At 42.2% G+C, this 22394-nt stretch overlaps 2 protein-coding genes across 2 annotated transcripts in view; both read left to right on the forward strand.

The window, feature by feature from the left end:
* The window catches only part of LOC146982330 (uncharacterized), a 420172-nt gene that overhangs the window by 288392 nt on the left and 109386 nt on the right, over window positions 1–22394 (forward strand). Inside the window, exon 12 of the mRNA XM_085785572.1 lies at window positions 5613–5786. Within this exon, the coding sequence (XP_085641698.1) occupies window positions 5613–5786 (174 nt within the window). The remainder of the gene's footprint in view (window positions 1–5612; window positions 5787–22394) is intronic.
* LOC146982338 (ribonuclease inhibitor-like) lies at window positions 6860–8292 on the forward strand. Its single transcript, XM_085785508.1, has 4 exons — window positions 6860–6906; window positions 7025–7198; window positions 7654–7844; window positions 8252–8292. Exons 1-4 carry the CDS (start codon window positions 6860–6862, stop codon window positions 8290–8292), a joined length of 453 nt encoding a protein of 150 aa, XP_085641634.1.

A 22394-nucleotide genomic window follows, 5' to 3' on the forward strand; every position in this document is an offset into this window, starting at 1 on the left:
CAAGTCCAATGATAAACCTCTAAACATCAGACCCAGACCTGGTCCTGGACCTGGACCTCCAGAGTCACGGTAAGAGACGGTTTCTACTGTAAACTGAGCTGAAGATGATTCAGTCATTAGACTCATGTGAAGGAAACAGAGAGAAACCAGGAACCAGATCTATCAGGCTTTGAAGGTTCACAACCAGTTTAAAGTGACCCCCTCCTCCTGCAGTGAAAGACAAACACTATAGAAAAGAGAAAAAGCTCCTCAGCTCTGAGATGATGAGTCATGGTTAAAGTAGAGTAAATGTAATAGTAACTTAGTCTACTCCAAATACTTTACAGACACCAGCTGGTCTCAGATCAGTGAGGCAACATCCACGTTTGTCCTCAGTCCTCGTTCTTCTTCTCCTCTCCATTGAAGAAAAGACACATAAGTGTTAATCCCCTCTCCCTTGCCCTTAGGAGGTCTTTCACCTCCTACCAGGCCATTGCCTTAATAAGAATGTATTCTTAGCAATTCTTGTCTGGTAAAATAAAGGTTTACTACTACTACTAAACTGTGTTGATTTAATGTAATTATCAGAGTACAAAGTGTTTTTGTTTTCATGTTTTATATCATTTAGTCTGGACAGAGAGAAGAGGAGTGGTGTCTCTGACGTCCTGAAGGATCATGGACAAAGACCCAGAACCAGAGGTGAGCTGCAGGGAGCCAATCAGAGCAGCTGTGGACAAAGTGAGACTGAACATCTGTCTGCTGATGTGGTCATTAGTGAAACCAGGACCTGTTGTTTTCTCCAGAGTCATTGTTCCATCACACAGCACTGACATTTAAGATGATGATTCAAACCTTCTCTTTGTTGTCTGTAGTTTTTCTGTAGCTGATGAAAATAATCTGATCAGATTGTCAGACTCTCTGTCTTCAGTCTGACTCTGTCTCTTCTCTCTCAGCAGATCGTGGTCTGCAGGAGGTTTTAGATCAACATAAGATCAGTCTGAGGAGCAGATGTGAACGAGTGACTGAAGGAACTGAGGGAACAGGAAGTGAAACCCTCCTCAACAGGATCTACACTGAGCTCTACATCACAGAGGGACAGAGTGAAGAGGTTAATACCCAACATGAGGTGAGACAGCTGGAGACAACGTCCAAGAAGAAGACCCTCCATGACACTCCAATCAAGTGCAACGACATCTTTAAAGACTTACCTGTCCAACAGAGAGAGGGCGTCTCTACGGTCTCACCTGTCCAACAGAGAGAGGACGTCTCTACGGTCTCACCTGTCCAACAGAGACACGTCTCTACGGTCTCACCTGTCCAGAGAGAGGACGTCTCTACGGTCTCACCTGTCCAACAGAGACCCATCAGAGTGGTTCTGACCAATGGCGTCGCTGGCGTTGGAAAAACCTTCTCGGTGCAGAAGTTCACTCTGGACTGGGCCGAGGGCTTGGAGAACCAAGATGTCAGTCTGCTGGTTCTGCTTTCGTTCAGGGAGCTGAACCTGATCAGAGATCAGCGGTTGAGTCTTCTCAGGCTGCTCCATGTTTTCCATCCAACATTACAGAAGGTGACAGCAGAGCAGCTGGCTGTCTGTAAACTTCTCTTCATCTTTGACGGCCTGGATGAAAGCCGACTATCACTGGACTTCAACAACAGGGAGGTTGTGTCTGATGTCACACAGACGTCATCAGTCAACGTGCTGCTGACAAACCTCATCCAGGGGAATCTGCTTCCCTCGGCTCTGGTCTGGATCACCTCCAGACCTGCAGCAGCCAATCAGATCCCTCCTACATGTGTCGACAGGGTAACAGAGGTCCGAGGCTTCACTGACGCCCAGATGGAGGAGTACTTCAGGAGGAGGTCCAGTGATGAAGATCTGTCCAGAAGAATCATCTCACACATCAAGACGTCCAGGAGCCTCCACATCATGTGTCAAGTCCCAGTCTTCTGCTGGATCAGTGCTACAGTTCTGGAGCACATGTTGACCACAGACCAGAGAGGAGAGCTGCCCAAGACCACGACGGACCTGTTCTCACACTTCCTGCTGGTCCAGACAAAGAGGAAGAAGAACAAGTACGGTGAAGGACATGAGACGAGTCCACAGGAGCTGACGGAGGCCGACAGGGAAGTTCTTCTGAAGCTGGGGAGGCTGGCGTTTGAACAGCTGGAGAAAGGAAACATCATGTTCTACCAAGAAGACCTGGAGCAGTGTGGTCTGGATGTCACAGAGGCCTTGGTGAACTCAGGACTCTGCACTGAGATCTTCAAAAGAGAGAGTGTGATCTTCCAGAAAACAGTCTACTGCTTTGTTCACCTGAGTGTTCAGGAGTTTCTGGCTGCAGTCTACATGTTCCACTGTTTCACCAACAGGAACTCAGACGTCCTGGAAAAGTTCCTGAGAGAGGACGACAAAGAGAGAGAGATAAAAGCTAAGCATCCCTTTTACAGACTAAATGTGGGAGGTCAGCAAAAGATCAATAACAGTCCTCTAACCCTGGATGACTTCCTGCAGAGAGCCATGGAGAAATCCCTCCGCAGTAGAAACGGTCACCTGGACCTGTTTGTTCGCTTCCTTCATGGCCTCTCTCTGGAGTCCAACCAGAGGCTGTTAGGAGGTCTGCTGGGTCAGACAGACAACAGTCCAGAAACCATCCAGAGAACCATCAAAAACCTCAAGGAGATGAAGAGTGATGGCAGTGTTGACAGTTATTACAGGGAGGACAGAGATAAAATCTCTCCTGACAGAAGCATCAACATCTTCCACTGTCTGACGGAGATGAAGGACCAGTCAGTTCATCAGGAGATCCAACAGTTCCTGGAGTCAGAGAACAGATCAAAGTTCCTCTCTGAGATCCAGTGTTCAGCTCTGGCCTACATGCTGCAGATGTCAGAGCAGGTTCTGGACGAGTTTAACCTGAAGAAGTACAAGACATCAGATCAGGGACGACGGAGACTGATCCCAGCTGTGAGGAACTGCAGGAAGGCTGAGTGAGTCCAGACATGATCAATAACACCATCAACTAGTTCTATACACACACACACACACACACACACACACACACACACACACACACACACACACACACACACACACACACACACACAGGGTTAAATGATACATGTTGATCACATGATGACATGTTGTGTGTGTTTAGTACAAATTGTCTGATTTTACTCTCACACATTTTGTTTCTTCTCTAATCACAGACTTGATTGTTGTGGACTCTCAGAGCTTCACTGTGAAGTCGTTGCCTCAGCTCTGAAGTCCAGCCCCTCCCACCTGACACACCTGGACCTGAGCTGGAACTACCTGGAAGATTCATCAGTGAAGCTTCTGTGTGCTGGACTGGAGAGTCCAAACTGTAGACTGGAGAGTCTGAGGTGAGTTCACTGACTGGAGCTGTTGTAGTTGTTTGAAGCTTCAGCTTCTCATTGGTTCATACATGTCAGGATTTGTGTGTGAGGATTTTTCTCAAGAAGCTGAAGAGAGAAAACAGTTGTGATGAGTCCAGAGAGAAGAAGGTGAGAGCAGTCGTAGTGTTTGTGATTCAGAGCAGCAGAGAACGAGCTCAGCTTCTACAACTGTTGTTTTCAACTCAGACACTTGTTGTTGAAGCAACGTGCAGCACTGATCTGAGAGCAGATGTTGAGTTGTGGTCAGAAACACAGCAGCTGGTGGATGTTGTGGAGCTGACAGAACCATGGGAGGAAGCATGAGAGGAAGCAGCTGAGATCCACAGAGCTGGCAGCAGAGGCAGAGGAGGCTGGAAAGCTGCGCTCCAGTGGAGGCTGGCTGTAGGGAGCTGTTGGCAGCTAAAGTCTGCTCCCTGGTAGCTCAACTGGCTGGGAGAGGCTGGAGTGTGAAGCAGGAAGTGAAGAGCACGGCACACACTGCAGCCACTTCCTGTCAATGACTGTGAATGCTGAGAATCAAGGTGAGACAGGTGAGAGCAGAGCTGCTAGTGTTGGTCTTGTTGCTGCTGACATGAAGCAGCTGCAGAGGCTCAGCTGGTTTGTTTGGAGGCTCACCAAGATGGGCTGAAGGTTGTTGCTTCATGTGGCGGCTCAGGCTCAGAGTGTTGACTCAGTGCTTGGCTGAGGGCAGGAGTCAGAAGCAGCTCAAAGTGACAGCTGAGCTTCTTGAACGTGGGCTTGTGTGAGCTGTTGAACACAGTCAGTGTGTTAGCAGAGCAGAGCAGCAGCACAGAAGCTGAGTGATGAGCTGCTGTGGACGGGCTCGCCACCAACAACCTGCTTCACACACTTTCAAAACGCCCACGGAGAAAAGCTGACCACGTCGTTCTGAAGATTGTCACAACTTGATGTTGCTGTCAAACAGCCCTGAACTCTGGAGCCGTGTTTGTCGGCCATTGAAGCGGCGTATCGCTACGCACATGCGCCCTATGACGCACACTGTGTGAGTGCAGATGAGCTGTTGGAGTGAGAAGGAGCTCAGTGACAGAGTCTCTGAGAAATGTGGCTGCACAACATGAGTTTGTCTGGATGGAGCCACAGGTGGAGCTGACAGGTGAAGAGGCGGAGTCACTGCGTCTGTGTTGAAGCAGCAGCAGCTTCTCATGAATATTAATGAGCTGTTTTCTCTCTGTCACTGTTTAACCTGCTTCCTGTTGCTTCAGCTGTTGGACTTTGATTTTCTAAACTTGTTCTTTCTGAAGCTTCTTCAGCTCTGAACAGATGATGAGACACTGAACGCTGTCAACAAGGAGCTTTGTCCTCAACTCTCTGCTTTTATTCTTTATTCAGATTGAAGCTCTGCAGTTTGTCAGAGATCAGCTGTTCTTCTCTGGTCTCAGCTCTGAAGTCCAACCCCTCCCACCTGAGACACCTGAGACACCTGGACCTGACTGGAAACAACCTGCAGGATTCAGTAGTGAAGGATCTGAGTGGTTTTCTGGAGAGTCCAGACTGTAGACTGGAGACTCTGAGGTCAGTTCACTGACTGTTGTATCTGATCCACCTACAGTGGATTAAAGTGAACTTGTAAAAATATACTATCTTCTGAAAACATTAAATAGAAATAGATTATTTTCTGTGCTTCTATGTTTAGATTTTAATGCATCTTGAGCTGGACATGTCCTAAAAACAAAAAAGTCTTCTTCTAAATAATCTGTGACAAATGATGTAAAATGAGTCCAGAAACACAGAGTTGTATTAATTCCTCATTTGAGTCCAGATTTATTTTCCTGTTTATTCAGATTTTTATCAGAAATCAAAGTTACACCACTTGACACTGGGTTTCATCATTGATTTAACCTTGATACGAGTTGATCAATAAAGTTATTGATAATAATAATAATAACAGAGAAGAATAAAAATACAAAGTTAGTGACATGAAATGGTACAAATATAAATCTGTCTAAAAGAATCAGAATCTCTAAATCAGAGAGTTGTAGTCAGTGTTTAGTCCAACAGGTATTGATCAGATATTGATTGTATATTGACAGACTGAGCTGAGGTCAGCAGCAGCTGATGAATCTGTGCTGACATGTGGATGATGTGTATAGAAGGCCACATGATGAAGATCCACAAGAACACAAGGACAAAGTCCTCTATTGATTATTGATCGTCTGATCAGTTATCAATGAATTAATCTTATTTTATTCTTCATTCAGATTGTGGAACTGCAGTTTGTCAGAGATCAGCTGTTCTTCTCTGGTCTCAGCTCTGAAGTCCAACCCCTCCCACCTGAGAGAACTGGACCTGAGAGAGAACAACCTGCAGGATTCAGGAGTGAAGGGTCTGAGTGGTTTTCTGGAGAGTCCAGACTGTAGACTGGAGACTCTGAGGTCAGTTCACTGACTGTTGTATCTGATCCACCTACAGTGGATTAAAGTGAATTTATAAAAATATACTTTCTTCTGAAAACATTGAATAGAAATAGATTATTTTCTGTGTTTCTATATTTAGATTTTAATGCATCTTGAGCTGGACATGTCCTAAAAACAAAAAAGTCTTCTTCTAAATAATCTGTGACAAATGATGTAAAATGAGTCCAGAAACACAGAGTTGTATTAATTCCTCATTTGAGTCCAGATTTATTTTCCTCTTTATTCAGATTTTTATCAAAAATCAAAGTTACACCACTTGACACTGGGTTTACAGAGTTAGTGACATGAAATGGTACAAATATAAATCTGTCTAAAAGAATCAGAATCTCTAAATCAGAGAGTTGTAGTCAGTGTTTAGTCCAACAGGTATTGATCAGATATTGATTGTATATTGACAGACTGAGCTGAGGTCAGCAGCAGCTGATGAATCTGTGCTGACATGTGGATGATGTGTGTAGAAGGCCACATGATCAAGAACAAAAGAACACAAGGACAAAGTCCCTCTGTTGATTATTGATCAGGACACATCTGATTATTGATCAATGAATTTATCGTCTTCTTTTATTCTTTGAGCAGCTGCAGTTTGTCAGAGATCAGCTGTTCTTCTCTGGTCTCAGCTCTGAAGTCCAACCCCTCCCACCTGAGAGAACTGGACCTGAGAGAGAACAACCTGCAGGATTCAGGAGTGAAGGATCTGAGTGGTTTTCTGGAGAGTCCAGACTGTAGACTGGAGACTCTGAGGTCAGTTCACTGACTGTTACTGTTGTAGATCTTAGATCTTTGATCCACAACTGAACCTGATTGATCTTCACTCAGAACTTGAATCATTGACTTTGATTGAATTGATTAATGACATTTGAAATAGTGGTTGTTGAATATTTGCAGTTGTTGTTGTGTGAGAATGATTCTTCAGTTTCAGCTCATTTCACTCAGTGGTCATGAATAATGTCTGTTCACTTCAGTTCAACCTTCACACACACTCGTATTTCTCTCAGTCAGACGACTCATGTTTTCTAGAAACTCTGGAGAAAATGTCCAGTATCAGCTCATCAACTCACTTCATCTCTATCACAACAATGTGCACAAGATCCTCACAACTCATGTTTGGACAAAGACACTGAAATTCATCTGTTGAAGAGAAAACTCTTCTTTCTGATCATCAATGAATTTATCTTCTTCTTTTATTCTTTATTCAGATTGATCAGCTTCAGCTTGTCAGAGATCAGCTGTTCTTCTCTGGTGTCAGCTCTGAAGTCCAACCCCTCCCACCTGAGAGAACTGAACCTGAGCTACAACGACCTGCAGGATTCAGGAGTGAAGGATCTGAGTGGTTTTCTGGAGAGTCCAGACTGTAGACTGGAGACTCTGGGGTCAGTTCACTGACTGTTACTGTTGTAGATTTTAGATCTTTGATCCACAACTGAACCTGATTGATCTTCACTCAGAACTTGAATCATTGACTTTGATTGAATTGATTAATGACATTTGAAATAGTGGTTGTTGAATATTTGCAGTTGTTGTTGTGTGAGAATGATTCTTCAGTTTCAGCTCATTTCACTCAGTGGTCATGAATAATGTCTGTTCACTTCAGTTCAACCTTCACACACACTCGTATTTCTCTCAGTCAGACGACTCATGTTTTCTAGAAACTCTGGAGAAAATGTCCAGTATCAGCTCATCAACTCACTTCATCTCTATCACAACAATGTGCACAAGATCCTCACAACTCATGTTTGGACAAAGACACTGAAATTCACCTGTTGAAGAAAAAACTCTTCTTTCTGATCATCAATTAATTTATCTTCTTCTTTTATTCTTTATTCAGATTGGAGTACTGCAGTTTGTCAGAGATCAGCTGTTCTTCTTTGGTCTCAGCTCTGAAGTCCAACCCCTCCCACCTGAGACACCTGGACCTGAGAGACAACAACCTGAAGTCTTCAGACGTGAAGGATCTGGAAGATCTAGTGAAGAGTCCAGACTGTAGACTGGAGACTCTGAGGTCAGTAGGGGGGCGGAGTCAGTCTGTGCTGCTTTCAGCATTATTGGACTAAAGTCAGTGAGAGACAATAACAGGGACAACAGTCAGCCAATCAGAGCAGAGAGAGACAACAGTCAGCCAATCAGAGCAGAGAGAGACAACAGTCAGCCAATCAGAGCAGAGAGACAACAGTCAGCCAATCAGAGCAGAGAGAGACAACAGTCAGCCAATCGGAGCAGAGAGAGAAACAACAGTCAGCCAATCAGAGCAGAGAGAGAAACAACAGTCAGCCAATCAGAGCAGAGAAAGACAACAGTCAGCCAATCGGAGCAGAGAGAGAAACAACAGTCAGCCAATCAGAGCAGAGAGAGACAACAGTCAGCCAATCAGAGCAGAGAGAGACGATCACTGATCCATCACCTCTGTCCTCTGCTTCTCTTCTCAGATGGGAACCCCTCTACTTCGGTCCAGAACCTCCTGAACTGACCTGAGAGCAGCTCCACTGTCTCTCTCAGAGTCCAGTCCACCATCCTCCCTGTGTGTTCTGGACCTGACAGAGATCATCACTGTCTCTGGACTCATCTGATCCTCTACACCAGAGGTCTTCAACAGGGGGTCCGCGACCCCTAGGGGGTCCGCGGAGGTACTGCAGGGGGGTCGCGAAAGTTTTGGTTGAGGGAAAAGAAATATGACAAAAGATATGGAAGTTATGAAAAAAAGATCCATAGAGGCGTTCCCTGCTGCTGAACATCGGATTTTTACATACAGTCCTCTGTTTTCCTATAATATAGGTGTCAGGCGAGCCTTTGTATTGTATCTGATACAAACACTGCGCACCGTCTCTCTCTCACTCTCTCTCGCTCACTCCCCCCCACCCCCCTCTAAAATCAGCCTGATGGCGGGCGCGCGCACACACACACACACACACACACCGCTGTCAGTGGTGTTGTGTGACACTCGGCCCCTGAACCGTCAGCTACACAACGATGGGGACTTTAGTTTTCATTCTCCACACACACTCGTTAATTCACAGCACACACTCATACGATGGTGACATTAACGCGCGCCGCCACGTCTGCTCATAGCGCAGCGACAATGAAGCAGCGTCAGGCCGTCACTGAAACGCTCCGTGGAACCGAGACATGACACGGCGGGGCTGGGCCCGGTGTAAATGTTCCCAGAATCAGCTCCGATGACCGCGGCGCTGACGGTTGGAGGTGAGTCACGAGTCTTGGTAGAGCACGGCCGCTGCAGCGACCCTCCGACTGTCCCATTGCTGCGTGTCAATCCCCCCTCTCACTTTCTCTCCGCGCCCCCGTCTCTCTCCAGCTGCCCTTTCAAAATAAATGCATAAAAAGCCAGAGAAAAAAACAGTAGGGGAAACACTGCTTTGTTTTCTCTGTCTTTTTATGGTTTAGTAATTCCTCCATTGGTGCAGTAGCAGCGTTCAGTTACCACAAGCATAGTTGTGACCTGTTGTGATCATGGCATGGCATATATTTTTTATATAAGTCCCTTTGACTAAACTCCTAAAAAAAAGCGTGATTTATAGTCGAGAATATGGCACTTTTGGCATATGGCACCAGGGCCGTTGCTAGGAATTCTGGCCCCCCTGAAAGAATACTAAAGTGGGCCCCTGCCCCCTGACTTTTCCACTTTTTTTCATAGACTATGTATGTATTATCATTTCCTGGCAATACAAGACTCGTTAAATATAAAACACAATTTTATACAATATAAGTAGGGGGTCCCCGCTCCATCTCTCCATCAGTTTGGGGGTCCTTGGCCTGGAAAACGTTGAAGACCCCTGCTCTACACACTCTCTGCTCCTCCTCCTCCTCCTCCTCCTCCTCCTCTTCCTCTTCCTCTTTCTCTTCCTCTTCCTCTTCCTCCTCCTCCTCCTCCTCCTCCTCCTCCTCTTCCTCTTCCTCCTCCTCTTCCTCTTCCTCTTCCTCTTCCTCTTCCTCTTCCTCTTCCTCTTCCTCTTCCTCCTCCTCCTCCTCCTCCTCCTCCTCCTCCTCCTCCTCCTGTTTTCATCTTCAACCATTCTGATTAACCAGCTCCATCTTGTGGTGTGGTGAAGAACTGCAGCTCATTTCCACATTATTCAGTTTTTTTTTTTTTTTACATGATGGAGTTTCAGATCAGGTTGCTATGACGACAGTTAACATATTAATGTGAGGCGGTTAACCTGTTTGACTTGACAATTAGTAGGCCTAGTGTAAGTAAACACAATTTATTTTTGTATTATGATAAATGAATCAATGTATACTTGATATTTACCTTTGCTCTTTACGTTTTTACACTCAAGTAAATTTAAAGTCTCACTATATCTTATTATTGTCTCTTTATCATATATTGTTCTAATGTGAGTCTAAAAGTCAGGTCTGGTCTCCATCTATCAAAAGTTAATATCATTTTCAACCCTGGCTAACGGCATATTGTAATAAATAAAATAAAAAACAAACAAATCAAATCTCATGTTTGTTGTGATTTCATCAGTCTGGTTTTGTTGTTAACTCAATCCCTTACAGAAAAACCACATGAACTTAACATGTGAAAAATTTTGCACATGGTAAACATGTTATTTGCACATGGGAAACGTGGTTTTGGCACAATTTCATGTGAATTCCATGTGGTAACATGTTTGACACTGTTCTACATGGTAACACATGTGATCACATGTAGAGCACATGTGTAAAAAAATATACATATTTGAAATGATTCACATAAAACTGGGCCAAAACCACATGTTTCCCATGTGCAAAATTTTTTTCCATGTGAAGTTCATGTGATTGTTTATAGTTCAACAAATAAATCTGTGGGATCGTTCGATGAGTGATTTAAAGGACAATTCTGGGCAAATTCAACTCGGGGCTGTATTTTCCTAACATTTTAGGTCCAAAAGAAGGAGTCTGAAGATTTTCAGTTTAATGTCTCCTGTTTTGCGGTGAGTTGTGTCTGTCCCCGCATCGCCACGGCAGCGATGAATGGGAGCGGATTGAAGTTCTGCTGCTTAGGCTGTTTCCATCCCTCAAAGCCACAGACAGCGTCAGATGGCGACTCAAACATGCACCCAGAAGTTTATTTACTTCAACAAGCCGACATGTTTGTAAAACTAGATCTAATTCAAAGTCTGGCGGAGTCGAGACCCAAGTTGACGCTCGGTGTGTTCAGGTGCAGTGGGAAGCTCCCGTTTGTGTCATAAACACAGGAATACCAACTCTGGACTTGCTTCGAGTGTACATTTTTTCCCACAGACAGCGTCAGATGGAGACTCCAACATGCACCGAGAAGTTTTTTCTTTTACTTCAAGCAAGTCAAGAGTTGATATTCCTGTGTTTATGACACAAACGGTAGCTCCCACTGCACCTGAACACACCGAGCGTCAACTTGGGTCTCGTGTGAGACTCCGGGAGACTGAATTAGATCTAGTTTTACAGTTTTACTTGCTTGAAGTAAATAAACTTCTGGGTGCATGTTTGAGTCGACATCTGACGCTGTCTGTGGAAAAAAATTGAGGCTTTGAGGGATGTAAACAGTCGACAGCGGAACTTGCATCTGCTCCTATTCATCGCTGCCGTGGCGATGCGGGGACAGACACAACTACCGCAAAACAGGCGCGATTAAACTGAAAATCTTCAGATTCATTCTGTTAGACCTAAAATGTTAGGAAAATACACCCCTGAGTTGAATTTGCCCGGAATTGTCCTTTAATTAGTATTTATGATGTATCTCAATAGGCCTTTTATTGAAATGTTTTTGATTATTTATTATTTTAAGTGTGACAAATATGCAACAAAAGAAGAAGAAAAAGAAAAGGCTGGAGGGGTGTCAGGTTCTCTGCTTCCTTTTGTTTGTGTGTTAGTAGTCCAAGAAACTTGTAATACAAAAAATGTTACCTTTCATGTCTACTTTCATTGTGTAAAGTTTCATTGTGGTAGGAGTAAAGGAAAAAAAAAAAGCCTATTTGGGTGTATTTTGGCCATGTTTGATTAGTGTAAGGCTCAGAGTCGTTTGCATATTCAAATTCATTTTAAAAGAAACTTGTAATACAAAAAATGTTACATTTCATGGATACTTTCATTATGTTAAGTTTCATTATGATAGGAGTAAAGGAAAAAAATAGTCCCATTGGGGTGTATTGTTGTCGGCACCAGATTTTATAGTAATGATGCGAATTAAACATATTTCCCCAACTAGGATTTCTTAGGACTTTTAGTATGTTGTTCTGGACACCTCATAGAAATGATGCACGGTGAAAAACATTCTCCAAAGTGAGGAGCGGTGTGGTAACTCCTCTCCACTACGCTCCGGCCTCACCTCGTTTCAGAGACCGACTGACTGACCGAGCAGCGGCTGCACAGAACTCGCCAAACGTCCCAAGTCTCGTGAGAAGAAGCGGCGCAGTGCGAGAAGAACGGGGGTCCAGGCAAGACATAGCAATATTCATATTTAGCAGCAGCAGCAACAACAACAACAACCTTTACGGGGGAAATAAGAAATGATAGTTCCGTTATGAAGGTGTGGTGTAAATGTTTTCCAGCTGCGCCCAGAGACGCGGGTGAAAGCGCGGGACTGTGACGTCCAGGTAGGAAAACACAGAACATGGAGCTGCAGCTGTATTGATAGCTAGCTGGCTAGTTAGCTCGCTGGTTTATTAATAGCAGTCCCCATATCGCCACGGCAGCGTATACTGGGAGCGGACCGATCTTACACTGTTTCGTCTGTTTACATCCCACAGACAACGTCAAATGGCTTCAAACACACACCGAGGGGTTTGTTCACTTCAAGTAAGCCGACATGTTTGTAAACGGAGCTGTAATACAAAGTTGTGTTGTACACCTACCTGTGTTTGTGGTGGATACTCTTTCACAGGAGCAGTGGGAGCTTTCCACTACCTTTAAAATCCTAAGACAAAATGTATTACATTATCAACACACAGTAAATGATGAATGTAAAGTAAAACCATTCTTGACAAAGAGGAGGAATACATAAGTGTTACCTAGTTTGCTGTCTCCTTGCTGAAAGCCAGTGGTTCAGTATCTCTCTGGGCTTGGCTCGTCATCCAGTACTGGAACATCTTCTCTCTCTGGAAACTGTTGAAATCTTCACAAATCTCTGGATCACTCTAGGTCGGCTCCACGATCTCAGCAGGGTGGCACTTTGAAAAGTATTCACTCTGGGACCTGAGACAAGGTCAAGATACAATTACTTGATGCCAAGTTATGAGCAATTTGATATTTTATTACATTTCAATTGCAGGTCAAATACATAAGGGAGATCTCAAAAAATTAACTCACCGGTGCACCTTTAAATATACGGTTAAACTCTAATGAATTACAAAGACTATGAATCTTCAGAACATCATTTAACTTTTATTAGCTACAGAAATACCAGCATTAACAGTAAATATTTGATATGAACCCGTGTTAACCCACAGCCAGCTGCAGTACTTTACACAAAGTATTTCAGAACACATTGAATAACAGTTTCTTTTACACAGCATGTAGTCAGAAAATGTCTGCTGCTCAGCAGTATTTACTAAGATATTCTCACTCACCACTTCAAAGCCATTAACACTGTTAGGCTAACCCAATAGGATTTTAACTTGAAGTAATTAGCATCACAGCAGTGGATTGTATTAGCACTAGCATGGACCGACGCAGTTTACAACGGCAACAATTATCATCATGGTTAACGGAAACATGAGTCAGCTGACTACATATTAAAACTCACCTGTCCTCACCTGACCAGCTGGTCTTCACTCAGGAAGTGGATGAAGCATTTCACTGGCTACCGTGCACCTCCACTTGACTCTGCTGTTTGACCCACTTTATCATTTTTAAATGTGTGTGTTTGTTTTAAGCGCTGTTATGTAAAAATATAAAACTATTTATTTCAAGTGCATTTTTAAACATGAATTTAAATTTTGAGCTCTACTGAAGTGAATGCATAACTGTTTAATTGCTGTGGGCTACAAATGATCAGAGACAAACCTGTCCCACAGTGTGAAGTGTGTGTTCAGGATGTTAGAGCCAAAGCAGCTCTAGAACTGGTTCATAAAGACAGAGTGGGACATTTGTGGAGATAAATTATTTACATTTAACTCATAATGTATTAATATAACTGCATTTCATCATATGTTTTTGGAAGAAAGAATATTTATGTCTGTATGATATGGTTTGTTGACCTAGAGGTGATGGAGTTCTCTTGTTTGGACACTAGGGGGCAGAATTAGAGCAGGGATTGTGGTGGGGCATGTCTGGATGGGTTTTCCTCATCGCCATGGAAGACTCAGTTCAAGCAGCCTCGTCTCTCTGTGTCACTATTTCATTCCTGTGTTTTTCAGGTGAGTGTCGTCTCAAACCCCAAAGGAATTACTGAAACTTCTTAGTTAAACTTTAGAGAAGTGTGAGTGTCTACATGTTGTACATTTGTGTGTGTGAATGTTGAATGAGAGCGGCTGTGACTGCTGTTTATTTTACTGCATAAAGAACTTTGAGCTGCTTCCTTTTGTATGAAAAGTGCATCATGATGAACATTTTTTTATCTTAGCTATGCTACATACAACACATAACAAACTCCTACTTTGATCTGTTGCTGTTTTTCTGTGCTCATGCTGTTATTATAAATGTTTGTGCAGACAGTTGATGGTTGGTGATGCCGATGTTTTTGTGAAATCAAACTTTAACACTCACAGAACCTCTAAGCCCATGGGTGCGGAATCAATTTTAAATGAGTGTTTTCATTTAAAGTGCTTTTATGTAAAATATGAAACTATTTATGTCAAGTGTGTTTTTTAGACATGAGTTAAAATGATGAGTTCCACTGAATGCATAACTGTTTAATCACTCTGGGCTACAAATGACAGAGAAAAACCTGTTCTATGGTGTGAAGTGTGTTCACATTTGAGGAGATAAATTATTTACATTTAACTCATAATGTATTAATGTAGCTGCATTTTATCATATTTATGGAGGAAAGAATATTTCTGTCTGTATGATACGGTTTGTTGACCTGGAGCTGATTCCAGTAGGAGGAGTTCTCCTGTTTGGACACTAGGGGGCAGAATTAGAGCAGGGATTGTGGTGGGGCATGTGCCTACGTTTACATGGAGAACATTTGTGTGTGTGAGTAACTGTGAATGTTGAATGACAGAGGATGTTGACTGCTGTTTATTTTATTGCATGAATCACTTTGAGCTGCTTCCTTTTGTATGAAAAGTGCATTATGAATAAAGGTTTGTTTTTGTTGATAAAATGTGACGCTGTGTCTCCAGTGTTGTCTGTGGGAGTTTGTGTGATGTGTGTGTGTTGTGGGTCCATGACTTGTTTTGTTGTGAAATTGTTGTTAACAACTGAACCTAAGTTATGAAAAGTTAATGCATAAGTTCTGGAGTGTTAATTAATGAGCTGAAGAGTTTATTACCAGGCTGTTGCCACTGATAAGAATGTGGTCTTTGTTAACTTGGTTAAATAAGGTCGATGATTATGCACAAATATCACTGTAATATGATTTATAGTGTCTGTATGTTGATTGGATTGGAACTTTATTGGAGATAATGAATGTGTTGGTGTAAATGAGTCATAAGAAGAATAAAATGTCTACAGATGTGACAAATCCAAGGCCCAGGCCAGCACACAGGAGTGATGTAGCTGGTGCAACTACCTGAAGCTGCTGACAGACACCAACACTCACCTGTAGCAGACTGCAACCCACTGGCACCACTCACCTCACAGGAAACAGGACGTTGTTGGAGACCATCTCAGGATTTTATTCTGCACACAACAGTAGGAGCACATTAGCTGCATCTACTATGTTTTTATATTTTATCTCATTAATCACATTCATTTTTAACTGTTCAAACAGAATATTCACTAATCAATAAGATATATCACAAGAAAATGTTATGTCAAAATGTCAAAAGCAAAAGAAAAGATTATGATGAAGATAATTTATTCTTTATTATGGGGGCGGGACTAGATAAGCTTTTGCTTCTCCCGCTTTCCCTATCGGCCATGTGTATTGTATTATTTTAACTAAGATGAAGTGTGATGATGATGATTTAATTGACATGCCTGAAATAAACAAATAAATAAATATATAGGTGCATCTCAATAAATTAGAATATCATGGAAAAGTTTATTTATGTCAGTAATTCAATTCAAAAAGTGAAGCTAACACACCTAGATCCATTACACACAGAATTAAACATTGCATGTCTTTATTTATTTAATTGTATTGATTATGGCTAACATTTATGAAGATTTAAAATTCAGTCTCTAACAAAATTAGAATATTACAAAAGACCAATTTAAAAAAGCATTTTTAATACAGAAATATTGTCCTTGTGAAAAGTTAGTCCATCTATATGCACTCAATACTTGGTTGTGGTTATTTGACTTGAACTACTGTAAACGGACTTTTCCATGATATTCTGATTTATTGAGATGCAGCTGTAGTTTCCAGTTTCAAACTGAATGTTCACTAATCAATCAGATATTTATAGATTTTCTGCTTTTGGCCCGTTCCGTTCATCTCCGCATAGCGCTCGTTGTCCGTTATTGGCGGAGAGAGAGAGAGAGAGAAAGAGAGAGATTTTGCCTGTTCATTCATGAAAACCATCTCGAAACACTTTCAGTCAAACAAGGTGGGGAATGAGAAATCTGTGGCGCCACTAGCCTAGAGAAGTTCGCTCATTTTAAAAACACAGCAGCAGCAGCGCCCGCGGATCTGACTGTAGCTATGATCTGTACTGAGACGTGTCACGTAAATGATGCTGTGTGGAAAACCAGCTGTGGTCTGTGATCGAGGTGCAGACGGGTGAGTTTGGAGCTGACGACCGCTTCGTTACATTTTTCTCATTGAAAAACTATACAACTGGTATTTAGCTAGATGATGTTCTGCATAAAAAAAGAAGTGAAATAATAACAATTCAACTTTAGTAATCAACCGCTTATAGTGATCAAATGGACTCTGGACCAACGTGATCACTATAAGCGGTTTCCACTGTGGTAGTTAAACCATAGCCTGTTATATTTTTTATTAATAAATAAATACCCCCCTTACAGGCGCGCATGGTACTTCAGCATGACCACAGTAAAAGGTCACCGCTCGCCACTGCTATACATATATATATATACAAACACACACACACACACACACACACAAGAATACTTTTTTATTATTATAGTTGTGTATAGTGTATGTAGTGAAAGAAAAAAAATTAAATGTGGAGACTAAGGAAAACATCAAAGAAAACCAAAAAGTAGGCTACAATTGCATAATGCTACAAATATGATTTCTATGTAAAGTAAAACTCACTGCTTCATCAGCTGAACCCTCGGCCCACTCACTGCTGCTGCTATGGATTATTTTTACTCACTCATTTTTTTGTTTTTTGTTGTTGTTTTTAACTCTAACTTTTTTCTTCTTTTTTTTTTTTACTTTAACACTATTCCATGTGGTAGCATGTACAACCTTTAATGAACCTTATGTCAGTCATATACTAGCTACTCATAGAAGTCAACAGCTGAAGTAGGCTGTTAGTGGTTTCCTGTAAACACACAGAGGGAGGAGATAGAGATAGAGAAAGTGGAAGTATTAGGTTCAGACGCCATTTTAAGACAACATGACGGAGTGAGAGAAGCTGCGTTAGGTGAGTGTTAAACAACATTATTATTATTATTCACCGTTAAAGTCTGTGAGTCTCAGTCCCTGTGAAGTGTGGAGGGAAGAAGAGTCAGAGTGAACTACTGAGACTAAAGGGGGGACAGCAGGAGGACAGCTACTTCCTGTTGTCTCAGCCACACCGTGTATTCTGTTAATGTGTGCGTGTGTGTGTTCAGCTCAGTCAGTGTTTCTGGTTTCCCTCTCAGACTGACTGAAGTCCTGAAGATGAGTGTTAATGTGGAGGAAGAGGAGGACGGACGAGAGTCTCCAGGATCCACCTGTCCGTCTCTAAAGAGTGACCGGTCCAAAGGATTTCCTCCAGACTTCAGTCTTGGACCTGGACGCTCAGACTCACAGTGAGAGACCTGCACATTCACCACGCTATGAAATAATCATGTAACATTAGGAGGGTTTACATGAGACTTTCCTCTTTCTGATTGAATTCATCCCAAACAAGTCTTTGTAATTTTGTAATTTATTTATTTAGAAGTCAGGACAATGCACATTAATAAAACATGTACCGTAGTAGCTGTAAATGTGCCAGATTGTAGCCCGAGGGCTAATTTCCATCTGGAGTCCTCTAGGCAGGTTGGTGTTACATTTTAAGTAGGAAATAGCATAAACACATACAATATTACAACACAATACTAGTACTAATATATGTTAAGACAGGTCAGTACATTAGAAGCATGCAGTTAGGACATTAAAGGTGATTGCATGTTTGGTTGGCTCTGAGCCACACCTTCAGGTGGCTCTTAAAGGTAGTCAAGGTAGGGCATTCCTTTATGGGTAAAGGTCTTTGCACACTGAGTCTGTTTTTTTCGCATGCGTTTTTCGTATCCGTCATCCGACAAAAAACATTACGCGCAGGCTCCTTGCACACTGAGTCCGTTGCGTTTTATTCGCATGCGTTTTTATTTTGCGTTCCAAATTTCTGAGGGAGACAAAATCGTCACGCAGTGATGCACTTTGTGGTTCTCTCACTTGTTGAGAAATGAAAGAGAAACATTACAAGCCAGTAGAGGATCTGCTGCTTGTTAATGAGCAGCGGAACTATCATGATCACTTCAACTGTTAATTTTAGGATGTCAGTGGTCCAGTTGGATAGATATTGATTATTAGTTCACACAGTAAACAGAAGACGGACAATTTCCATGATCCTGAACAGCGGCTGGCGCACGCACACACACACACACACACACACACACTCAGCGGTGACCCCCATCACCCCTCTCTCTCTCTCTCCAGCCTCGAAACTCTGATGTGATTGGTCAAAAAGACTTTTCACGGATGCGAAAAACGCATTAAATCGAACCTGATCCGAATTTTTTTATGACGGACGAAAGTTTCGGACTTGGTGTGTAAACATGATCGACACAACATGAGGTCGATTTTTTTTTTTGACGTGCGGCAATTTCGGACGACAAAAACGGACTCAGTGTGCAAAGGCCTTAAGGGCAGTGTGTTCCAGATTGCAGTTCCTTTCGTAGACAGGGCATTTTGACTGAAAGAGGTTTTCCTGTATGGAACCACACAGTCCCTATTAGTAATTGATCTGGTGGTCCTCGTTTGTTTAAATGTAATAAACTCTTTAAGTGGAGATGGCGCCAGGCCATGAAGTACTTTATATATTAAGCATACAGAGGAGAATTTACAGAAATTAGGAAAACTCAGCAAATTATATTTCACTAGAATGTTACAATGATGGTAAGAAAATGTTTTTTTGTCTAAGATTTTGAGTGCTGTTTTAAACAGAAGCTCAACTGGTTTCATGATAGTAGAGCCGGTCATGGACCAGCTGGTGATACAGTAGCTTAAATGAGAAAAAAATCACAGAGTGCAGAAACATCAGAGCTGGGTTAACTGTTTACATGAGATATCCGTTCTGGTGTTTACCCGATGCCACTGCATTTATTCACCACTAAAACACATCAGTGAACCACACTGTGTCACTGGGGGACATCAACACACACTGTAGTTTATTTAGACTCCGTCCTGCTGCCCCACATACTCACTACAGCACCAAATGTGGATCAATCCGCTGCTGAAAGTAGTCCCTGACAGATGTTGGTTTGATAGAAACTAGAGTGAGCAGCTGTTTGAGGAAATGACTGAGTCTCTTTAAACATGAACCTGTAGCTGAGATGTTGGTGAAGCTTTGAGTCTTCAGGAGGAACCAATTAGACACACAATGTTGAGACTGACACACACACACACACACACACACACACACACACACACACACACACACAGTTACACTAAGATGTGTTTTCATAGAGACCGTTTCCTCTTTCTGATTGAGTTCATCCTGAATGAGTCCTTCAGGTTTTAACTGTTTACATGATCTGATCTGATCAGGGGTCTCATTTATAAAACTGTGCGTGGGATCGTTACTAAAAGTGTACGTACGCCCAAAAGCCAAGTTTTGCGTGCGCCAGTAAATATTCAGACATATAAAACCCTGCGTACGCACACTTGCAGGCAAACTTCCCTTTATAAGTCAGAGAGTTCCTACAACTGTGCGCAGCTGAATCCGCTTCACGTTCCGCCCTGTACACGCCCTGTTTTAACCGTAGATGGTCGATGCAAACCACCACATGAACGCGATCTGCATGTCAATGAGCCTGACGTGCTCTTGTTCTGTCGCTGTTGTGAATTGGCTGCATGTGCGAAAGTGACAACGTGACGTGTTGCTGCAGCTGTTAACGGCGTCAGCAGCTCAGAGCGCACACAGTGTTGTTTTGGTGCGCTGCCTCTCACATGCTGGACCCGGTTCGGCACATAGTTACAACAATGACAACAGTTCTAATCTGAAACCAGTTATTAACCATTCATCATGGTCTCCCTCGCCCTCCTTTCTCCTCCAGCGGTGCCGTAGTGCAGAATTACGCACGGGGCTCACCGCTGTATTATTTACAGTAATTAGACTGATCGATAAAACTTTGAATAATTAGCGGAATCAGTTACATTCTGATGAATGATCAAACATGACACTTCTCTTGATAACAAGAAAACAGAATGTAACAATTGTGCGAACGATTACTGGATTTTTCCCCCCAGGGTTTGAGATTTAATTGACTCTCGATCATATGTTCACACAGTATCATCACAGTATCGATGTTGCTTTTACAGACCACTACTGTATTTTCTGTGAAATTGATGTTGACCCAGTCAGGCCAAACTCTGCTAAGACTGTACAGAAGAGGTATTTGCCTGCAAATTCAGATGATATTTTTGCAGCTAAGTACAAGAATTTTGTATCGCCTGACATGCCATCTTGTGACGATATGGTAGCTGCTTTTAATCAAGGCTCTAGGCTGGCTTTAGATAACATTGCCCCTTTAAAAACTAAAGTTGTGTCCGATAAAAGTAAGAGTCCCTGGCTACGGGATGAACAAATAAGGAAAAGGAAGAGGGACTGCAGAAGTGCAGAGCGTAAATGGCGTAAAAACCATCTTCAAGAACATCTTATCAACTACAAACATTTATTGTATGTTTACAACTTAGAAATTAAGAAAGCAAGGCAAGCATATTTTAGAAAAATAATTGAAAATAACACTAATAACGCACGGGTTCTATTTTCAACTATAGATAAACTTTTAAATAATTCCAGAACTTCAATTCCGGGGGACTTTATTTCTCCTGATAAGTGTGAGGAGTTTGCAGCTTTTTTTTCACAATAAAATAATGACCATTAGAGCAAGCATTCCGAAAATCACCTCTGCACCTCCCACTTTGCCTCCTGCTCAGGTCACTTCTTTTTTAACAAAGTTTACACCAGTGAGTGCTGGTGATCTTGAGAAAGTGGTTCAGAGCCTCAATTGTTCCACTTCTTCACTTGACCCCATTCCCACGTCCTTTTTTAAAAGTATTTTTAAGTGTGTATCTGAAGACATTTTAACTATTGTAAATACTTCTTTAAAATCTGGTATTTTCCCCAGATCTCTAAAGTCATCGATAGTTAAACCACTTTTAAAGAAGCCCACTCTTGATCCCTCCATCATTAATAACTATAGACCAATCTCGAACCTGCCATTTCTAAGCAAAATTATCGAAAAAGTTGCACATAAGCAGCTGAGCGATCACCTTGCAGCTAATAACATTCAGGATTTATATCAATCAGGTTTTTGTCCCAACCACAGTACTGAGACAGCCTTGGTCAAAGTGGTAAACAATTTAAGAATAAATAGTGATAATGGCAGAGTTTTTATTTTGGTCTTATTGGATCTAATGCAGCGTTTAACACTGTTGATCACAATATTTTAATGGAGAGGCTAGAAAAGTGGGTGAGCCTATCTGGGTCAGCACTGGACTGGTTGGAATGGACTTGATTTTAGTGTCTCTCTTAGAAATTTTAGCTCCAAACATTTATTAACTTCATGTGGTCTTCCCTGGGGTTAAATTTTAGGTCCTTTTTTGTTTAATTTGTACATATTACCCCTGGGCCAATTGATCAAGAGACACAATGTATCTCATCATAATTATGCTGACGACACGCAGTTGTATATTTCCCTGCCCCCCGATAACCTGAGTCCTATAGATACCCTTACAGAATGTATGAGCGATATCAATAGCTGGATGTCAAAGAATTTTTTACAGTTGAATAAGGACAAAACCGAACTCATGGTTTTCGGGACAAAGACACACAGAGAGGAAATATCTTTTAAACTTTCACAATTGTCTCTGGAAACTACTGCACAAGTTAGAAACCTCGGCGTCATCCTTGACACCGACCTTACTTTCCAGAGCCATATTGATAGCGTAGTTAAAGCTGGTTTTTATCATTTGAGAAATATTAAAAAAGTAAGGAGTCTTTTAACCCAAGATGATGCTGAAAAACTCGTCCATGCTTTTATATCAAATCGACTAGACTACTGTAATGCATTGCTCAGCGGGATACCACAAAAGTACAT

This window comes from Trachurus japonicus, chromosome 8 (genome assembly GCF_045865225.1).
Source record: "Trachurus japonicus isolate A0001 chromosome 8, Traja_1.0".
NCBI classification, from domain to species: domain Eukaryota; kingdom Metazoa; phylum Chordata; class Actinopteri; order Carangiformes; family Carangidae; genus Trachurus; species Trachurus japonicus.